The 21,607-nt window shown below is 43.4% G+C and overlaps 1 protein-coding gene across 11 annotated transcripts in view; it reads right to left on the reverse strand.

The window, feature by feature from the left end:
• Positions 1–21,607, reverse strand: part of DIS3L2 (DIS3 like 3'-5' exoribonuclease 2) — a 375,493-nt gene that overhangs the window by 213,542 nt on the left and 140,344 nt on the right. For all 11 annotated transcript variants that reach the window (XR_009541014.1, XM_060151851.1, XM_060151847.1 and 8 more), the window contains exon 7: positions 3,937–4,037. Coding sequence is in view for 10 of the 11 variants with exons in the window: in XM_060151851.1 (XP_060007834.1) it covers positions 3,937–4,037 (101 nt within the window). In the remaining variant the exon portion in view is untranslated. The remainder of the gene's footprint in view (positions 1–3,936; positions 4,038–21,607) is intronic.

Raw genomic sequence — 21,607 nt, forward strand, 5'->3', positions numbered from 1 at the left:
GAAAATTATAATCATACAGATGCATACCATCACACATTAATGTTATACAACTGCTGCTAGGACCTCAGAAGCTCTAAGGTATTTTTTTTAACCTGTTCCCAGTCAGCACAACATATTCTTTTTGGCAGGCAGGCTCTTAGCTGCAGCAGGCAGGGTCTTTGTTGAGGCATGTGGCACAGGCTCTTTGTTGTTCCGCGCCTTCTCTCTAGTTGCGGCCTACGGGTTTTCTTCTCTCTCTAGTTGTGGCGTGCTAGCTCCAGGGTATGTGGGCTCTGTAGTTTGTGGCACGCGGGCTTAGCTGCCCCATGGCACGTGGGATCTTAGTTCACCGACCAGGGATCAAACCCACGTCCCCTGCATTGGAAGGCGGCTTATTTACCACTGGACCACCAGGGAAGTCCCCAGCATAATTTATTCTTTAAGCCCCACTCTCTTGATCCTTCTTTTGGGACTCCAATTATCTGAATGCTGGATCTTTTTTATTGTTCCACGGCTTCCTGAGGCTCTGTTCATTTTTTTTCAATGTATTTTCTCTCTGTTCACATAGGGTAAATTCTATTGATTGGTCCTCAAGTTAACTAATTCTGTGCTGAGTCACCTCTACTCTACTACTGAGCCCATCCAGCAAGTATTTCATTTGTTGCTGTATTTTTCAGTTCTATAATTTCCATTTAGTTCCCTTTTTATAACTTCTATTTCCTTGCTGAGACTTTCAGTTTTCTCATTTGTTTCAAGAGAATTTTTACTTGCTATTAAAGCATATTTATGATGGCTATCTTAAATCGCTATCAGGTAACTGCAGTATCTTGGTGTTGGCATCAACTAACTTGGTGTTAGCTGTCGTTCCTCACTCAAGTAGTGATTTTCCTGGTTCTTGGTATAAGTTGATTTTCTAATGTAACCTGGACCTTTTGGCTATAATGTTAGCAAGTTCAAGGTCTTATTTAAATCTTGCCTTTTAGAAGGCAGTCACCCTGTCTAGGGCGAGCATGCAGGTCCCGGACTACTTTTGTGGGCTGTAGCTACAGTGACAATTTAGTTTTCAGAGGCTTTGCAATGCTATTTTGATATGTTTGGTTGACAAGGTACCACTGGGGCTCCCACTAGTTTCTGCTGGTACTGCTGAGGGGCTGGCCACCTGGCTGGTCTCTCTGATATGGGTGAGGAGCACATCCTGGTCCACATCCATGCAGAGACAAAGAGACTTCTCGCTTAGGGTTTTGGGTGTAGTGGCACCCCCTTCTACTGGTGCTACCTGGCTGCTCAGCATCTCTGGATGGGAGAGGGGCATCTCAGGCCTATGAGGATAAAGAGGTTTCCTGGACCACATACTTGTGGTAGGATCTCCCTTGCTAGTGCCATCTGGATGCCAGGTGTCTCTGGGTGGGGGAGGGGAGTCTCAGGCCCATAGGGACAAAGAGACTTCTGGGGCTAGGTCACCTCTTTGGCAGGATCCCTGCTGTCAAAGCCACCCAGATGCCTGGCATCTCTTGGTGAGGGACAGAAGTCTCAGGTGTGGTGGGGAAGGAGCGCCCTTTTCCTGGCCACTTGCCATCAGCAGAGATCCCAGGCAATTTGTCTTACAGGTGCTGCTGGGATTGCCTGGTGTCGCTGGAGGGCCTCCTGTTAGATGTGAGTGAGGAACGAGTCTGCTTGAGCCACCTTCTATTGTGGGGTTGGGATCCAGAAACACGGGGCCTGGGTCCCCTTCTGTTGGTGGAGGGCTTGTGAAGTCCCCTGCTGCTACGTTGTTCTTCTAGCCCTAGAGTCCCTAACTAGTCTGCCTTCCGCTTTTCATCTTTCAGAATTCTCCTTTGGTTGTCTCTTATTATTGTCCAGAATTTGTAGCTGTGCTTAGGGGAGAGGAGCAAGGAGAAACGAATCTATGCCATCATGTCTGATGCTTTTCGTTTTAATGTTCGACAGAACAAGAAGTATACAAATCAGCATGACATTACTCATGATTCATGTGTTAACTGTCACAGAAATGACTTTACCACAGTGTAAGTTTTGCCTTGTAATTTTAGATTGAATTCATTAAGAAACTATACAAAAACAAATAAACCCCAAAACCAAAAATAGCAAGAGAGGAAGCACCATTGGGGGGCAGCAGCAAATTGCAGAACACAAATTCCACTGACAGAGGTTGCCTCTACTCAGCTCTGACCAAAGTCATTTAAGAATGTGGCCCACTGTTGCTGGATGTTTTGTTTCATCAAGAGACGCCAGAAGCCTGACACTCCTTTTTTTTTTTTTTTTCGTATAAGCTACTAAGCCAAAATTTTTAAATATTGCACAGGTCAAGCAAAACACAAATTTGTGAGCCAGACCCAGCCCACGATCTTTCCGTTCATTATACTCTTTCACACCTATCATATTGCCTAGTATATGGTGAGTATTCAAAATGCTTATTAAGGGCTTCCCTGGTGGCGCAGTGGTTGAGAGTCCGCCTGCCGATGCAGGGGACGCGGGTTCGTGCCCCGGTCTGGGAAGATCTCACATGCTGCGGAGCGGCTGGGCCCGTGAGCCATGGCCGCTGAGCCTGCGCGTCTGGAGCCTGTGCTCCACAACAGGAGAGGCCACAACAGTGAGAGCCCCACGTACCGCAAAAAAAAAAATAATAATAATACAAAATGCTTATTAAAATAAAGATCTAGATAACTGAATGGGCAATTGGCAGGGGAAAGTAAAATATATGTAATATAATTTAGAAATTCCTCATGTTGATACGCAGGAGACACTCTCCTATCCAACTTGCTAGACTGAGTGGCAATGCCGCATTCCCAGGTTACACGTGCTGGCGGATGCCTCTGGTAAAGGAAAACCTCATGCTATCACACACTCCATCCTTTGTCATTGCACCACTCCTTCCACCAGGAGCTACCTGCATAGCGAGGATCAGCTGTGTTTGATCTCATATCTGAATATGTCACTAGCACATATAATTTTTTTTTTAAGATTTAATTTTATTTATTTTTGGCTGTGTTGGGCCTTTGTTGCTGTGCACAGGCTTTCTCTAGTTGTGGCGAGCGGGGGCTACTCTTTGTTGTAGTGCACGGGGTTCTCCTTGCAGTGGCTTCTCTTGTTGCAGAGCGCATGCCCTAGGTGTGCGGGCTTCAGTAGTTGTGGCACACAGGCTCTAGAGCACAGGCTCAGTAGTTGTGGCGCACGGGCTTAGTTGCTTCGCGGCATGTGGGATCTTCCCAGACCAGGGCTCAAACCCATGTCGCCTGCATTGGCAGGTGGATTCTTAACCACTGCACCACCCGGGAAGTCCTAGCATATATAATTAAAAAATAAAATTGAATTACGCAAAAAAACAAATTGCTTTTGTTACTGGACAACTAAATTAAATACTTTGGAGAAACTAAAAAATACTTATTAAAAACTTACTTTTGAATTAGATATGGTCATGACAACAATAAAAAAAATTGGAGCAAAAAACCAAAAATCTAGGAGTCTACATTCATATTGCTTCACCAGTGCCTAAATTCTCACTCCATTCATTCATTTATTGCCGTGCCACACGGCACGCAGGATCTTATTTCCCCGACCAGGGATCAAACCCGTGCCCCCTGCAGTGGAAGCGTGGAGTCTTAACCGCTAGACCGTCAGGGAAGTCCCTCTCACCCCACTTTAAATAAACCAAACTGGAAATCATAGATGTCACATTACAAGTGCAGTTTATGCAGAAAAAGATAATGCAGAACCTCAATAAACATACCCACATGCGAAGAAAAGGCCTTGGCCCTTCATCCAAAGACAGACAAATGAATATATGTTTAAAGTAATGAAAAAGATTCACTTTTTATGATTCCCTGCTTCCACTGACTTTTCTGATTAACTGACCAACTACAGTCCTAACTGAATTGTATGAGAGGCCTCCAACAGGTAGCTCAGCTACCAGCCAGACAAGTGAAGGAAACAGGCAGAGACCTTTGCTGATCTCTGCAGCGACTTCTCTGGTAAAGCTCTTGTGTCCTGTGACATGAAGGTGTTTTCGTCTTTTGTAACTGGTGCACCAGCATCCTCTTTTCCTAATTTAAAAAAAAGAGAAAAGAAGAGGAGGAGGAATCAGGTAGACACATACCTATTAGGCATACAGACTCATGGGATTTTTAAATTCAGAGCTGCAAGGATTCTTAGACACCATTTACCCCAAACTACTCATTTTACAGAAAAGGAAACCCAGGCCCACAGTGGTTAGGTGACTTGGCTAAGGTCAGTTACGTCACTAACTTGTAGTAATGCTCACACTCAGCAGGCCGCATTTTATCTATTTAACATTATTCATATGTTAGGCATCATACAAGTGGAGAGCATCAAATTATGCTGAATTAAACTAAATCGCCTATGTGTCAAAATGCCAAAATAACTAAATGTTATACACTGCCCCAGCCCACAATGAAGAATAGAGATAGGTTAACTTATTATGCACATCTGCTGAAATAAAACAAAATCAAAATAAATGTTAACTTTTAAAAGTACTTTGGTACAGCCATAACAAACAAAATGGTGGAAAATAGATTATATTTATTAAATAAACAAATAAAAAAGCCAACCCTGATTTTCCTGGCTTTTCTTAGTGACATTATATAAAGAGTAAAGTACTTAAAGTCTTTTAATGTTTAATTTCCTTTCTTAAAAAACTTATAAAATTCACATTCACCCAAGAAACTGAAACCACTAAAGAGGGAGTTAGGCTCTGGACCAGAAGTATTAAAACCACTCATGAAAAAAAGCAGCAAATTACAAACTTCTGAACATTTAATATTTTATATTTTCATGCGTTACATTAGATTTCCCCCACAAAATATTCTTATCCAACTCTACTGGAGTTTCTGGATTCTAGGGGTCACAACCAATTCATGTGGGACCCACTCCAGCTAGCTAAGAGAGACTTGTACTTATCATCATTTAGACATTACCAAGGCCAAAATAAATAAATAAATCCTTTTCAGGACTCGCTGCCTCTTAGCAAAGGCTCAGCTAAAAGCCAACTTTACTCTGGGCGTACTCTGGAAACACTGACATGATCTGACCTACTGGGGCTTAAGAACAATCAACTGTATGCTTTTCCATCTATGCTAAAATCTACCTACTATAGTGCCCACTGAAAGCAGAATTCTGTTTTCTAAAAAGAAAAACAAATGAAAACTTTCCCATTGTCGATCACCCTCTTTATCACCCTGTAAAAGAGGGACATCATCCAAGTTCATCTTTTATTTTAGACCAAGTTCACGATTCCAAAATCATGAGATGCTTTCAGAACATCTTTTATACTCTAAGGGAGAAAAAAACCCACACCAGTTCCATAACATATCTTGCCAATGTGTTCCACACAACAGGTAATTCAGGAAAGATTAGGAGGCTGGAATTACCATGAACAAGTATACTCTACCTAGATATCTGACATCCGAGTTTGGTCTCAAGAGCTGGCAATCAAGACAGGGTAGTGAGGGCTTTTCCGAGACAGCCCAAATCCTGGGCATGCAGCTTTCTGTAACGGTCACTGGTGGCTCCGTCTTAAAATGACTATTGCTTCAGATTCCATCCCAATAACAAGCAAGTCTTCTGTTCCAAAGGTTATGCCAGGTTGCATTCAAAAAAAGAGGGCAAGCCATGGAAGTGGGCCCAATTATGATTCTCAGAGATCACACCTGAACACGACCTTTTCCGGTTCTGTGTTCATAAGGATATCCCAGCAGAAATCAGGCTTTGTTCAGACAAAGATGCACCCTAATAAATTAAACTGAAGCTTGTAGCCTTACAGGTGAGCACCACAGATATGTTCAATGAATGTGAAGAAACACACTGCCAGTTTAGAAAAGTGAATCACCTTAACAGGTTTCCAACAACTACGTCTTGCCACAGCGAGCAGCAAAGCTGTCAATTTAATGAGAGAACCTATCGCGTTGTTTGATCACAAGATCATTTGTTTCTTCATTTATACCATGTGTGTTTACTGAGCACTGGGCATTGAGGATTCAGTGTGAATAAAAGAAAGATGATCCCAGCCCTTATGGAACATACAGTTTAATGCTGGAGTGATATTCAATAAATAAGCACTCAATAAATATAGAATTATAAACTGTGATGAATGCTAAGAATGAAAGAACACTCCCAAGGAGGGAGAGAAGAGAACATATGATTTAGATTAAGAAGTCAGAGAAAGGCCCTGTGTGCAAGTGACACTGACGCTGAGATATGAGGATGGTGTGTGTAGGAGTGAGGAAGGGGACAAAAGACCCCAAGTGGGGAATGGTACTTGGGAAGGGGTGGAGGTGGGAAGTCCTTGGCACAATCAGGAACAGAAAGACCATGTGGCTGGAGGACAATGAACAAGAATGGGCATGGCCAGAAACGGAAATGAGAGGTAGACAGGAGTCGAGTCAGATGGGGCCTTGCAGAAGTTAAGAATCCTGAGTTTAAACCTACATACAATAGGAAGCTGGCTAAGGATTTTGTTCAAGAAAGTGACTACCTAACTTGAGACTCGGCCAACCTAAGAGGGGATGTTGGGAGACCAGTTAAGAGCTATCGCAGAAGTCCAGACACAAGAGGATAGTGCTGTAATACAAGCCTGGAGATGGAATTAAAAGGATCAATTTGGGCTTCCCTGGTGGTGCAGTGGTTGAGAGTCTGCCTGCTGATGCAGGGGACAGGGGTTCGTGCCCCGGTCCGGGAAGATCCCACATGCCGCGGAGCGGCTGGGCCCGTGAGCCATGGCCGCTGAGCCTGTGCGTCCGGAGCCTGTGCTCCGCAACGGGAGAGGCCACAGCAGTGAGAGGCCCGCGTACCGCAAAAAAAAAAAAAAAGGATCAATTTAAGAGATATTTTGGAGTTGAACTAATAGACTTTAGTGGTAATTAGATATGAGAGTTTAAGGATTATTAGATATAAGAAATAAAGGATTACTTCAAGCTTTCTAACATCTGCAGCTAGGCTGATGGAGGCATTACTGGCACAGGAAAGACTAGAAGAGGCGGTGAAAATCAAGGGTTCTACTTCAGAGGTGGTTCTATATGAGAGGCCACCTGTGAGATCTTCAAGTGATGATACTGAGTAAGCAGTTCAACATGAAGATCTGGAACTCAAGAAGAGAGATCTGCACTATGGCTCTAAGTATAATTTATATGCCAAGAACTTCCACATTTATAGTTTTCCAGCCCAAGTTGCAAAGAAGAAATTAAAACCCAAGTCTTTTCAACTACTAAGTTCCTGAAGCTCTTCCACTGATATATGCTCAAGTATGAAGTAATGTGCTGTCAATGTTAAGTAAATAAGCAAGATTCACTGAGGAAGTGAGTTGGGCTTGAAGGATATACAGATGTTTTTGAGAAAGAAAGTTGAAGGGCATTCCAGGTAAAGGCCAGCACTTGTACATGGCCCAGAGCTGTGAAAGAGCCTGACATGGTAAAGGATTAATAAGAGGTTTATTGTAGCTACTAACGGGTTGAGGACACAAGTGTTGGGCAGGAAGGGACTGGATGGGGAAAGGAACAAAACTGGTGGGGAGGTGGGATAGGTCCTATGGCAGAGATTCTAGTTCCTGCCCAATTTATCTATTCTCTTCTTTCCTACTAAGCAGAACTCCGATTTCTTATTTTTTTTTTTTTTTAGCTAGTATTAGTTAGAAGACTACATCCCTCAGTCTTTTTGTAACTAAACATGGCCTGGATGTCTAAGTTTTAGGCAATAAGATGCAGGTTAAAGTGTTGTGATTTAAAGGATGGAGGTGCAGCCTTTCCCTCTTCCTCCTTGCTGGCTGGAATGTGGATGTGGCAGCTGGACCTCAAGCACTCATCTTGGTCCTGGAGGCTACAGGACAACAGTGCATTCTGCTGTGCAGAGCAGCACAGCAGAATTGAAGACTATGGAGCTAACCTATAAGCCTTGACCTGCCTACCTCTGTTCTTCTTTTCTGTGAGATAGAAATAAACTTTCTTGTTTAAGCCATTGATATTTTAGGATTTAACGCCACTCTCAGCAGAACATACTTCCTAACACACAGGTCCAGACAGTGAAACTGATAAGCTTGGATACTATCCTACAAAGCATTAGAAAGGCCAGGGACACATATATTTTAGAGCAATGAATTTGGTAGCGTTCCAGAGTGGAGAGACAATAGTAGCAGAGAGCTTAGGAAGCTGGGGTTACAGTCTAGATGAGACACAATCAGAATCTAAATTAAGATAGTGGCAGTGACAGTGAACAGTGGCAAGATTTGAGAGAGATTTTTGAGAAGGATGCTGCGAAGTGTGTCTCCATCACTATCAATGACTTAGTACAAGAAAAGGGGCTTAAGTTAAAAGAGCTTTTGATTGACTATCAGGGAAAATGCTTTCACAGAACGATGAAACTCCCTTATGAATTACTAGAAGAGGGGAGAGCTGCCGGCAGTCCTCAAGGAAGGAAAAGGTTATGTTTCCCCACAGCCTTCAGTCTGCCGTACTGAAGGCAGAGCCAGCCCCATGCATTCTGTGGCTCCTTCCAGTTAAAAATGTCCAGAAACCAGTGACTACCAAAATTCTTCATCTAAAAAACAGAATTTTCTAAAAACTGGACATACTACAAATATAAGCAACTGCTCACTATATTCTCCAAAAAAAAACACTCTAGGAGGGAAAAGCCAGTAAAATCCTAATCTCTTTATACAGATTACCTGAAACTTCTATTTCAAACATTCCAAAAGGAAAACACCTTGGCTTGCTGGAGCTGGCATTGCCACTGCCTTAGAAGCGAGTTTGATTTGGGCTCCTCACACAGAAACAATGGACTGACAAGGCTGATGATCCGTAACACTTGACAAATTCATCAGGTTTTCAGATGATTAGACTGTGATGCTAAGTAAAGGCAATGTGAAGAAAAAAGCAAGGAATTGGGCAAAAAAGTGTTTCAGTCTTTCCAATTAAAAGAGTGACAAACTCTGACAAATCCAAGCTTTCTCATCTCTGAATGAAGGGTCACAGAAATTTACAATTTCCACCAAGAACTCAATGAAAACTGTAATATAAATTTTGGTCCATGAAAACAATTCCCCTCAGATCTCTCAAAATCAACCAACGAGGAAAAGTTACTATCTGGGCCCCTCTCCCCAGTGAAATGTCGGCGTGACAACACAAGTCCCCACAGGGCAAGGTAACATTCATGTTAGAATAATTTTCTGGATGTCCCTGGTGGTGCAGTGGTTAAGAATCCACCTACCAATGCAGGGGACACAGGTTCGAGCCCTGGTCCAAGAAGATCCCACATGCCGCCGAGCAACCAAGCCCGTGTGCCACAACTACTGAGTCTGTGCTCTAGAACCCGCAAGCCACAACTACTGAGCCTGCACGCCACAACTACTGAAGCCCGAGTGCCTAGAGCCCGTGCTCTGCAACAAGAGAAGCCACCACAATAAGAAGCATGCACACCACAATGAAGAGTAGCCCCTGCTCACCACAACTAGGGAAAGCCCGGGCACAGCAACGAAGACCCAACACAGCCAAAAATAAAATTAATTAATTAATTAGAAAAAAAATAAGGAAACAGTCTCCTGTGACTATGGAAAAAAACAACAACAAAGAATCATTTTCTGTGCTGCAAGTCTGCCAGCCCAAGCAAATCTCTCACTCTGAAATAAAGCTACTGCAATTGTATGGTGCCACAGCACGTTCACCGTGTGTTGACATACATCACCTCATTTGATCCACACCATAACCTCATACGATAGGTAGAGTGGATATTGTTATTCCAGTTTCACCAAGGAAATGGAAGTACTGAAGGGGTAGAGCCAGCCGATGACATCATTCAGGGATCCTGGTGCTAACTGTGGCAGCCTGCTCCACACAAGCAAGAATCAGAGCATCATGGGAAGAGCCATGAAAACCTACATCAAGATATTGCTTAAGTGGCCGTGGGACTCCTTGAAATGCTGGCATCAACTCAGTGAAGGTTCTGAGTATCTGTGGAGTGTCAGGCACTACAAATGACCCTGGCTCTGTCCTTGGATACTCGTGTACTAGAAATGAAACAAAATGCAAACAAATACTGAAGTACATGGAGTTGGTGACTGCTGGCAAGCAGTGTGTCCAAAGGCAGTGAGAAGGGAGCCAGGGAGTTTGACAGCGAACCCCCGAGCTAAAATGGGAAGGCTGAGTAGGAGCTGGCTAGATGGATGGGCATGGGGAGCATTCCAGAAAGGAAGACAGTGTGTAAGGCACCTAATCAAGAGTAAAATGAGAAGGACAAAGGTTCTCTGTGTCTAAACACGTTGCAGGGACCAGACCACGAAAGGCCTCACATGACATGCTGAAGAGCATGTATTTAACGTTTTAGGGATGGAAAGCCACTGAAAAATATGAGAATAACATAATCAGAATTATACTTGATGAGGAGTCAAGGGTCAGCCTATTGCTCCTTTGAGGATAATCTGTCTTTTTCTCTAGCTGCTTTTAAGATTTTCCCTTTGGTTTTCTGTAGTTTCATCTTGATGTATCTAAGTATGGATTTTTTTTTTAATTCTACTTACAATCATTGGTTGTAAATCTGTGGTTTGGTATCTCAACTGTTATGGAAAATCTCAGCCATCATCTTTAAATTTCACCTTCGCTCATCTTCCCTCTCATCTCCTTTCTAGGTCTCTAATTAAACTTATTTAGACCTCACTTTATTCTCTATGTCTCTTACCCACTCCCTCTGCATTTCTATTTGTCTCTCCATGCTATACTCTGGATAATTTTTCCTTACCATCTTCCAGTTTGTTAATTTTCTCTTCAGCTTTATTCAATCTTCTGTTAAATGCATCCACTGAGGTTCTTCTTTTTTTTTTTTTTTGCGGTACGCGGGCCTCTCACTGTTGTGGCCTCTCCCGTTGCGGAGCACAGGCCCTAGACGCGCAGGCTCAGCGGCCATGGCTCACAGGCCCAGCCGCTCCGCGGCATGTGGGATCTTCCCGGACCGGGGCACAAACCCGCGTCCTGCATCAGCAGGCGGACTCTCAGCCACTGTGCCACCAGGGAAGCCCGAGGTTCTTCTCTTTAAAATATTTAATCAAATATATACTTTTCCTCATCCACTGAGTTTTAAATTTCATTACTGTTATGTTTATTTCTAGAAGTTTTATTTGATTCCTTTTTTAATTTGCTATGTCACATTTCATAGTTTCCTATTCTTTGCAGATATCTTCAAGCTTATCTTTTATTTCTTTAAACACAGTAGTTTTTTATAGATGGTAATGATTCCAATATCTGATGACGTTTATGAAGGGCTGTTTCTGTTGTCTGTGGTTGCTGATGATTCTTGCCCTTGGAGTATGGTTTCCTTGGGTGCCTGGTTATATTTACGTGCTGGTTACTGAATAATCTGAGGCCTAGGCAGAAGAAACCTTCCTTCTGAAAGAATTTCCACTTGATTTTGCCAGACACCCAGAGGCACAACCAGCCCATAAACCAATTCAAGACTTGAGATTCCTTGGTTGAGCCAGTCAGCTTGAACCTGGGCTGCAATTCCACAAGAGAGCTGGTATGTTTCAGGTCCACCCTCACCGTGACAGTGCAGTCCTTTGGGGTCCCAGCTTCTTGTGAGAAATCTGAGCTTTATTTCTGTCCCCCACAACCGCTGGTCAAACCTGCACTCTTGCATGGGTTTTCCACCCTAATTTTAACCTGGCAATGCCTGTGAGCTCTTTGATGCTTTAAGAAGAAGGCTGGGTTTGGTTTTGTTTTTGTATTTTATCTAAATATTTTTGGTTGTTTCAGTAGGAGTGTGCACGTGTGAATAACAGTTCACCATTACTATCTACAGAAAGTCGCTAGAGTTTGTATTTCAGAAATATTTTTCAGGTGGCAGTGTAGAGCCTAGTGAGTAGTGACTGGAGTTAAGAACAGGAGAGGGGCAGTGGTGATCTGTGCAGGAAACACAGCAAGGAAGCTACTGTGATAATGCCCAATGTTACATTAAGCAAAAGCACAAGGGATGGAGAGAAGAGACAGGTATTCTCACATTTATTTTTCTCAGCAACCCCACGAGGGAAGCATTACTATTCTGGTTCTTATAGCAATCAGCCGTTCAAAGAGGTAAAGTAATTTATCCCAGGGTTCATCCAAGGAGATGGTTAGTAGAGGTGGCATCAGAACTCAGTATGACTCCAATTCCAAACTCTTCTTACCACAGTATGATGAGGTCTGGAAGAAAGACAGGTGCATGCGGGTGGGTTCCAATGAGGATGGGAGGGTTGCCAAAAATTTTTTAATTCACTTAAAGACATAGAAGGATTTTAGATTTTAGAAGGTGCCAAGTGATAAACAGCTCTCTAAATAACTTCACTGCTTCCACCCACAGAAATGACAGAGTAGTTAAAAGCATGGTGGTGCAGTGGTTAAGAATCCTCCTGCCAATTCAGGGGAAACGGGTTCGAGCGCTGGTCTGGGAAGATCCCACATGCCGCTGAGCAACTAAGCCCACGCACCACAACAACTGAGCGTGCACTCTAGAGCCCCCGAGCCACAACTACTGAAGCCTGTGTGCCTAGGGCCCATGCTCTGCAACAAGAGAAGCCACTGCGATGAGAAGCCTGCATACGGTAACGAAGAGTAGCTCCCGCTTGCCGCAACTAGAGAAAAGCCAGTGCGCAGCAACAAAGACCCAATGCAGCCAAAAATTAATTAATTATTTATTTTTTAAAAGTCATGAAACTTTCAAAAAAAAAAAACCATGAGCTTTGGAGTCACAAGACCTAAATTCCAACCTACATCCTGTGATCTTGAACTTGTGGTTTTGAACAAGTTACTCCCTCTCTCAATTTCCTCCTTTGGAAATCAGGAATAGTATACATGAGTTATGTTTACACGGAGTGCCCCGGCACAAAGTACATTAACAAAAATTGTTAGATATTACTACTACTGTTGTTGTCATGGTTATTATCATCAGCTCTTGGTAGTCAGTTTTGAGTGAATCCAACCCTGTTACCCTGGACACAAATGACTGGAAAGGACTGGTACACAGGGATGGCAACATTATAAAATGGGTCACATTTCCTCATCTGTAAAATGTAACCCATCTTATAGAGTCAGTGGGAAAATTAAATGAAGTTAATGTGTGCCAAAGTGCCACAGTGGCTAGAACACAGCAAGCACTCAATAACTGCTATATAATATATATTTAGATTGCATGTGCTTTTCTGTATGCTTGGTGAATTCTGTGCAAAGTAAGGAGAGAGAAGAGATGGTGCCACATAGGTAGGCAGAGGCCAGGTTAACGTTACGAAGTTTGGGCTTATCCCAAAGGCAGTGGAGAGCTACGGAAGAAAGCAGTCAGGGGACTAATAATGGCTTATGGTTTAAGAAGCTCACACTGGTTGCTATATGGGGAACAGATTTAGAAGTGAAACCGGAGGCAGAAAGGCCAGTTAGCACGTTACTGCAATAAATCAGACTAGTGGCAGAGGGAATGGAGGGTTCTAGAGAGGTATTTATTATAAAAAGCAAAACTGACAAGATTATTCAGATGCTAGTTGGGAACTGGAGGCTGGGGAAGATATAGGGGTAGAGTAAGGAATGGGAAAAACTGCCTAATTTCCTTATAACAGATGTTCTCAAAGTATAGTCCCCTGACCAGCAACATCAGCATTACCTGGGAACTCCCAGAAATGCAAATTCTCAGACCCCACCCCAGACCTACTGACTCAGAACCTCTGGGGATGGGGTGGGAACTCCCAGAAATGCAAATTCTCAGACCCCACCCCAGACCTACTGACTCAGAACCTCTGGGGATGGGGCCCAGCCATCTGAACACACTTTCCAGGGGACTCTGACGCCCACTAAAGTGAAGAACCACTGCTCTAGACAAATAAGCCATGACCTGCTATAGGAAGAGCATCTTCAGGCAATCGGGAGGGGATATAAGTTCAGTCGGACTTAGCGAGTTTGAGGTGTTGGATATTAGATCTGATGCTTAAGAGAGAGTTTTGGGCTGGAGACAGAAATGAGCATGTTGTGTGCGTACAGAGGACAAATGAACAAGTAGACTGGTTCCCTCGGAGATGGTTCAGAATCAGAAGGGAAGAGAGCCTAGGATAGAGCAGTGAGGAACAACATTATTTAAGAGAGCGCAAGTAGAAAAGTTTGCAGAAGAAACTGAGGTGTGATCAGAAACGTAGCAGAATAATCAGCCTAATGTGAAGTCAGAGAAGCCAAAGAAAGCATGCGTTTCAGTAAGAAAAGTATGGTCAGCAGTGTAGACTTAGTGACAAGGTCATAGGAGGAAATGGAGTGAAGCAGAACGCCATGTGCGGGGAACTGACTGCGGAGACGAGGGTGTGCACCAGGCTCCGGAAGGCTGGCTGTGAAGGCGGGGAACAGCACAGGGTGGACGCTGCAGAGGGAAAAAGAAATCACACATGATTTCTTGTATTTTTTTTAAGATAAGAGAAGCCTGAACACAGTTAATTGCTGATAGGAAAGAATCACTAAAGAAGGTGTGGTTGAAGAGGGCACAACAAAGAAAGGGAGGGGACCCTGGGCGGGAAGGGAAGGGACCCAGAACCCAGAGGGAAGGATTAACCTCAGGCAGAAGGTCAGAGAGATGCCAACTTCATTGTATCAAAATAAATGGAGGAGGGAAGGAATCTAGACACAAGCCATTCCTAAGTGGAAAGCTGAGGGGGTTCCACAGGGGAAGGGGGCGGGCAACAGCTCTGGTTTTTTGAAACGTAGAAGCCAATTCATCTGTTGAAAAGTGCTAGGGAGGTGAAGGATACCTAATATATTCAGAGCTGGGTTCCACAGTCCCAGGGGAGGATCACATGCGAATGGCTTCCCAAAACAGTGGCCCTGAACATGCCAGGCGCTGCAGTCTGTGCATTCAAAATATTAACAGTAAAAAATTTACAAAATAGTAACTAGTTATTGAGCGCCTATGGCACGCACCTGGCACTGTGTTAGATGATTCATAGGCACTACCAAATTTAATATTCTCCAGTAATCCAATGAGGTAGCAAGTACTATCACGCCCATTTTAGAGATGGGGCTCTAAAAGATCATTAGGAAATGAGGCTCACAAACACCAAGTGATAACACGCTTGCTCACGGATACCAGCTGGGAAATGACAAGGGCGGGATTCGAACCTAAGTCTCATCCTCTTCCCATGATGCCACACAACCTTCAGGATTTGAACAGGATTAGTGGAAGTGAGAATGGAAAAGAAAACATGATTTTTGAAAGATGTGCCTGAATGACAAGATACTGGGAGAAGTCAATCAACTCTTGGGCCCATTTTGAGTTTGGGGTGACAATGCGATATAAGTATGATCACGTCCTTTACCCAAGCTGGAGATATCATTCTACATCTTGGGGCAGAGACTGGGAATATCAATTAGATGATAACAATGATAACATTGTCTGAAAGTAGACAGATGTGTATAGACTGGGGAAAGAAGGACTTCATATAAGAGTAACAGAATAAATAAATGAATGAAAAGAAAGCTAATACTCAAGCATTAAAAGGAAAAAAATCCCTTCACTACCCAAATTTCCTTCCTTGTTCTAATTTACAGACTGGTGAGAGATGAAGAACAGGGGGACTCACTGTGTCAGAACTTGGTCACCCTTCTCCCCAGGCTGAACATGAAGATACCTTCAGGTTCCTGAGTTGAAGCGGTGCCCTGGGTAGAGTGATTTTCGTGCCCAAACCTGAGTCCTTCACAGGGTCTTCTCAGATGCGGCTTCGCGCTGATTCCCATTCCCAGCTGTTAACTGTATTAATTACATCATCAACACTGCTTTTCTCTGAGCACTCTCTGCTCCAAATCTTTCTCTTGCCCAGGAGAAACCACTTCTAAATTTCTCTCTACTAAAGCTTTAATTGGCTTTTAGCTTCATGGCTCCCAAAAGACCCAAAATGTAGGCCCACATACTTATGTGCTCCCATCTACAGCTGGCTTTAACTTACTAATTCTGCATCTTTCCCAACAGATGAATGACTCCTCCAAGTTTAAGTTGACTTCCATCTGAGTTTTTCTTAAAGGGGACAAGCCTGACCTGTTACTGTGACATGATCATTTCAACACCAGAAACACAGTGTTTACTAAAATCTGACTAGTGTTTCTTTACCTGTCTTCCAAAGACTAGGTATCCATCAAAACTTCAAAAAATGAAAAAGGTGCTGAGCTATCATAGGGGGTTAAGTAGAGACTGGCCTCCCCCCACCCCAAGCATGGCAAGCTAAAGTAAATGAGTTTTGCTGTGTTCTGAGCCTGTGATCCACATATATCAAACATATATCTCTCTCATGTTCTAAGTCTCTTAAAGGACATGTGATATTTCATCCTATAGAACATTTCCAACAGGGATAATGAGATCCAGCCCACTGCTTGGGCAAAAGGCAAAGTATTAAAATGCTGATTCTAAAGAGTCAGGCCTCTTTATCAATTCAGTTCCTATTACCTAAAAATAGGACTCCAAAATGATCATTACCAGGCAAACGAAAACAGGTAGGTTAAAGAGGAAAAAATTCTTACAGGCTGCATCATTTCTGAGACCCAGCAGGCCCCCTGGGAAACAGAACAATACACCACTCAAAAACAGCTAATGTTTGAAGCATCTTTAATGGAAAATTGCTTCTCCTTAATAACGTAACAACCTCTAGCTCTAAATGCAAATCAGGCAGATCCCTCCAGCCAGGTTATATAGACATGGATGAGTCATTGCTTTTGATGCCAAACTGACAAATATGAAGGTTTCATAATGGATCCTATGTGGCTGCTGTGCAGAAAAAGGATTCAGGTGTTACAGGAAAGCAACTAGTTTGGCTCTTCCTCAGTTTCAAAGAAGGAAAGGAAGGGTAATCTTTCGCAGAACATTTGCTGAGTACAAGACTGTTCTGGGGGTTGAAAGTAGGTGAAAGATGAGCAAAAACAGTTATATGAGGGAAATAAAGAAAATACTGAACCATAATAATATCAGTCATGGAATGTGAACTGAAAAAAGAAACAAGTACCTAGAAAGAAGAGTCGCGGAAAGGAAAGATCACACATCTAGCTGGAAGAAATAAGTACAGGCTCATGGGGACAACATCCTGTGGTTGAGTGGACTCTACGACAGCCCCCAGTGACCCTCACAGCTCCTGCTCTTCACACCGTGGAATAACCCCCCTCCCTCTGAGTGCAGGCAGGACCTACGACTTGCTTCTAACCAACAAAATATGGCCAACATGACAGGATGTCACTTCCATGATTACGTTCCATAAGACTGTAACTTCCACCTTGAAAACAGACTCTCTCCCTTGCTGGATCTGATGAAGCCAGCTGCCATACAGAGAGGCCCACACCAGCAGCCAGCAAGGAAGTGAGGTCCTCAGTCCAAAAGCCCGCAAGGAACTGAATCTAGCCAACAACCATATAAACTTGGAAGAACACCCTTCCCCAGTAGAGCCTTCAGATGGCTGACACCTTGATTGCAACCTTGTGAGAAACCCTGAAGCAGAGGACCACGCTGGGCCATGCCCAGATTCCTGACTAAAGGGGAACCTTGTTTCCTCTACTCATAACACTTAGGATATAAAATGTATGGGTTTTTCACACCAAGCAATTCTGCAAGTCTCTGTGGACACCACCTGGTGGCCAACAATTTAATTCAGTTCTGATCCTAACTACCTGGAGAGAGTACAGACCTCACAGATTAAGGGCTCAGTCCCATGAGACCGCCTGCCCCCACCCCCCACTTCAGACTGCAAATGCAAGTAGTGGGCCTCCAGATTACCTGCACTCTGTCTGAGTTGGCTGCAAATTGAGGGGGTTCCCATGACCCCATCCTTAGGTTTGATAATCTGTCATAACGGTTCACAGAACTCAGGGCAGCATTTAACTTACATTTACTGGTTTAGTATAAAGGATATCATAAAGGATACAGCCAAAGAGGTACACAGGAGGCCCAGAGGATCCTGAGCACATGAGCTTCTGTCCCCATGGAGTCGAGGGGTGCACCACCCTCCCAGCACATGGATGTATTCACCAAGCTAGAAGCTCTCCAAACCCCATAGTTCAGAAATTTTTATGGAGGCTTCATCATGCAGGCATGATCAAATATTAATTCAATGTTCAGCCTCTCTCCACTCCCTGAAGGATGGGGACGGGGCTGAAATGTCAAGCTTCTAACCATAGCCTGAAATGATTAGAATCATTTCATGACCAACCCCATCCTGAAGCTATCCTGGAGTCCACCAAGAGTTGCCTCACAGAACAATAGATGCTCCTATCACCATCATCACTCAGGAAATGACAAGGTTTTAGAAGCTCTGTGTCAAGGAACCAGGGTCAAAGACCACATATTAGAACAAAAGATGCTCCTAGCACTGCTATCACTCAGGAAGTTCCAAGGTCTTTAGGAGCTCTGTGTCAGGAACCAGGGGCAGAAGCCAAATATATATTTCTTATTATGTTCTACTGACCCACAGAAAATGTGAGATAGTAAACGTGTTGTTTTAAGTCTGCGGCAAATTTGTTACACAGCGATAAATAATTAATACACATTTAAAATGACAGTTGACGTTTGAAGGTTAGAGGAATTTTCACAGGAGGAGACAGGGAATTAGGCAGCATTCATGGCAGAAAAGAGGAGGCACAGAGACACAAAAGCAGAAGAGGGAAGTGAGTGCTTAGGAACAATACAAGGCCCGGTTGGTTGGATGTGAGGTCTGAGTGGGAAGGTGCAAGAACATAGGTTGGGGGCTTCCCTGGTGGCGCAGTGGTTAAGAATCTGCCTGCCAAGGCAGGGGACAGGGGTTCGAGCCCCGGTCCGGGAAGATCCCACATGCTGTAGAGCAACTAAGCCCGTGTGCCACAATTACTGAGCCTGCACTCCAGAGCTCACAAGCCACAACTACTGAAGCCCACATGCCTAGAGCCCATGCTCTGCAACAAAAGAAGCCACCGCAATGAGAAGCCCATGCACCGCAATGAAGACCCAACACAGCCAAATATAAAATAAATAAATAAAGAAACATAGGCTGGAGAGACAGGCAGGAGACCCCTGGTGGACAAGGACAGCCAAAAAGAGCCATTAGAGCTCATCACTTACATCATGCGGTCTGAGAACCTCTTGCTTCAAGAGGCGACAGGCTTCAAAAAATGATTTGGAAAATGCCCATAACTAAATGTGTGCTTTATTCTTTTTAAGGTACTTTCCCTTCCATTACCTCATTTGATTTACGCAAGGACCTGTGAAGAAGTCAAGGCAGGTATTTATTATGAAGTTTTTTTTGGTTTTGTTTTTTTACAAATAAGGAAAATGAAGCAGTAAGAGGCAAGAATGACTGGCAAAAGCTTTTGTTCAGTACTTTTTTGTTTCCTACTAGGAGTGTTGCCACATTTTATTGGATCCTCCTTCCCTGGTGGAGATGCAAACAGGGCTAGCCAAAGGAGCATTTATACCTAGAAGAGTAGGTGCAGTGAGGCCTGGGTAAACTGCAGAGTCAAGAGTACAACAGTTTAGTCCATATAAGCTGATATCAAGAGCTTTGAAATAAGGAGGGTCAAAATGAACATTAGATCCCAAGACTATCAAGTTTATACTCGATTGCTGCCTCTGCCTCAAGCAAATGAGTCAGAGCTGAGGGGACTGGCCAAATAGGGGTCAGCTAATTGGGAGCGGAGATGAGAAACTTTACTATGCAGCTGAGCTTTACTCAGGGGCCTAGTAAAAGGGTGTGCAGGGGTGGGAGGCTGGTTCCACTTAAAGGGATAGGGGTGACTCATCTATTTTTTAGTTTGTTGGGTTTTTTTTTCAAGCAGTATCTGAAAAGCAGGGACAATTTTCTACTGCAAAATGTTAAATAAGATCTGTCCTTAATGGTGGAGGTTCTACACCCAAAGTAGGACACCCAGTTCCCTCTCCCCATCCAGAGCCACACAAGCCAGTTTTTTTCCCCCCAATAGGCTTAGCTGGAGTCTTCAACAGCTTTTTGTAAATCTCAGCAGGTTACAGCTACCAATACTCCATTAGTCAAGCAAAGATCTCCCCTGACATGTTGCTGCATGACTTGAAAAATCTACTTGGTAGTTCTCAAGGGAGAATGGGCATTATTTAGAGTGACCCAAAGGGGTAATCAATGCCAGTAAGATGAATCATAGTTCTGCATAGTGGCAAAGAAAGGGTCTCTATCAAAGCAAAAAAAACAAACAAAAAAAACAAAACCCACACAAAACCTTAAGAAAGCAGGTTAAACACTAAGTTACAAAAAAGGCTTCATTATTCAACTGAATAAAGCTTCGATATTCTGCCTAGAGGGGTGAACGGGGAAGAGCTACTTGACTGGGCCTTCTCTTCTTGGAGTCTGATGACCTGAAAACTAACTTCACAGACGAAAGTGCTCAGAATCCCAGGTCGAGGGAAGTGGGGATGAAGACACTGACCATCCCCACCTGTAATAATTCTCATTTTCCCAGTTCAATAAATACCAAATTGAACTTTTCTCTTCCAATCCATTCTTTCAAAATAATGGTTAAATGCAAAAAAAAAAAAAAAAAAAAAAAAAAGAGGGGGTCCTCCCTGAATAAAGGTTATTTTAAATAATTGTGAGAATCAGTCTTTTTAAATAAAAATAATCTTTAATCGTTTGATATCCACTAACAAAAGAGAGGCATTCCTTCATTTCTTGAAAATACTCATCACTTCCTTCTTAGTTCTATACATTTTTCTGTTAGGTCTTGTACAAGGCTCTCAAAATCTTTATCAGAGTTACTTCCCACCCTCCATCCTTGCACCTGAGTTTTCCATATCTACCAGCTTATGCCTTGGTTTTGTAGGATAATGACTACTTCAGGTAATTCCAACTGTGGACCATCTACCTGATAATCTCACCAATTTCCTATAGCTTCAACTGATAATATTCAGATCTATAACTCTCAACATCCCTCCTCTGGGTCGATATTTCTATTTCCAATCGCCCACTGGATGTTACAACTTGAGTGTCCCCCATGTAACTCAAATTCAACATATAATCAGAACCCAGATTCATAGTCCATCTCATACCTGGTCTTACTTTTCTCATTTAAGAATGTCAACACCCATGCAGTTGCTAAACTAGATATCAAGTTAATCTCATCCTTGAATGTTCCTCTGTCTTAAGTTCCATATCTGATCTACCATCGAACTCTGACGATTCTAGTTCTGAAATATCTTGCTTACCTATCCCTTCTTCTGCATTCCAGCTGCCATTGCTCTCAGTCAGGTCAAGCATCTTAACTGGTCCCATGCCATGCCCCAATTTCTCCCCGCCTCCTAACAGTCTCCTTTCCTTAACAACCTTGGGTGACTTCCCATTACCCAGATCTCTTAGCAGCCACAGAAAACTGGACAAAGCTTCACCACAGCCTATTTTTCTAGCCTCCCCTCCAAACTCCCCACCATGTACACTGCACTATTCCCACTGTAGGTATTATTCTACCTACTATCCACCTCTGTGCCCCTGTTCATGCCAAGAATATTTCTGACCCTTCTTCGCCTGGAAAACTACTCATCCTTCAAGGTCTAGAGAGCAAATTGTCTTATTTTCTCTCCCTCTTCCTCCTCTCACCTTCTCCCCCTTCCTCTGTGAATGGTCCCTCCCTCCCTCTGCAAATCTGTTCCT

Source organism: Lagenorhynchus albirostris, chromosome 6 (genome assembly GCF_949774975.1).
Source record: "Lagenorhynchus albirostris chromosome 6, mLagAlb1.1, whole genome shotgun sequence".
Lineage (NCBI taxonomy): Eukaryota > Metazoa > Chordata > Mammalia > Artiodactyla > Delphinidae > Lagenorhynchus > Lagenorhynchus albirostris.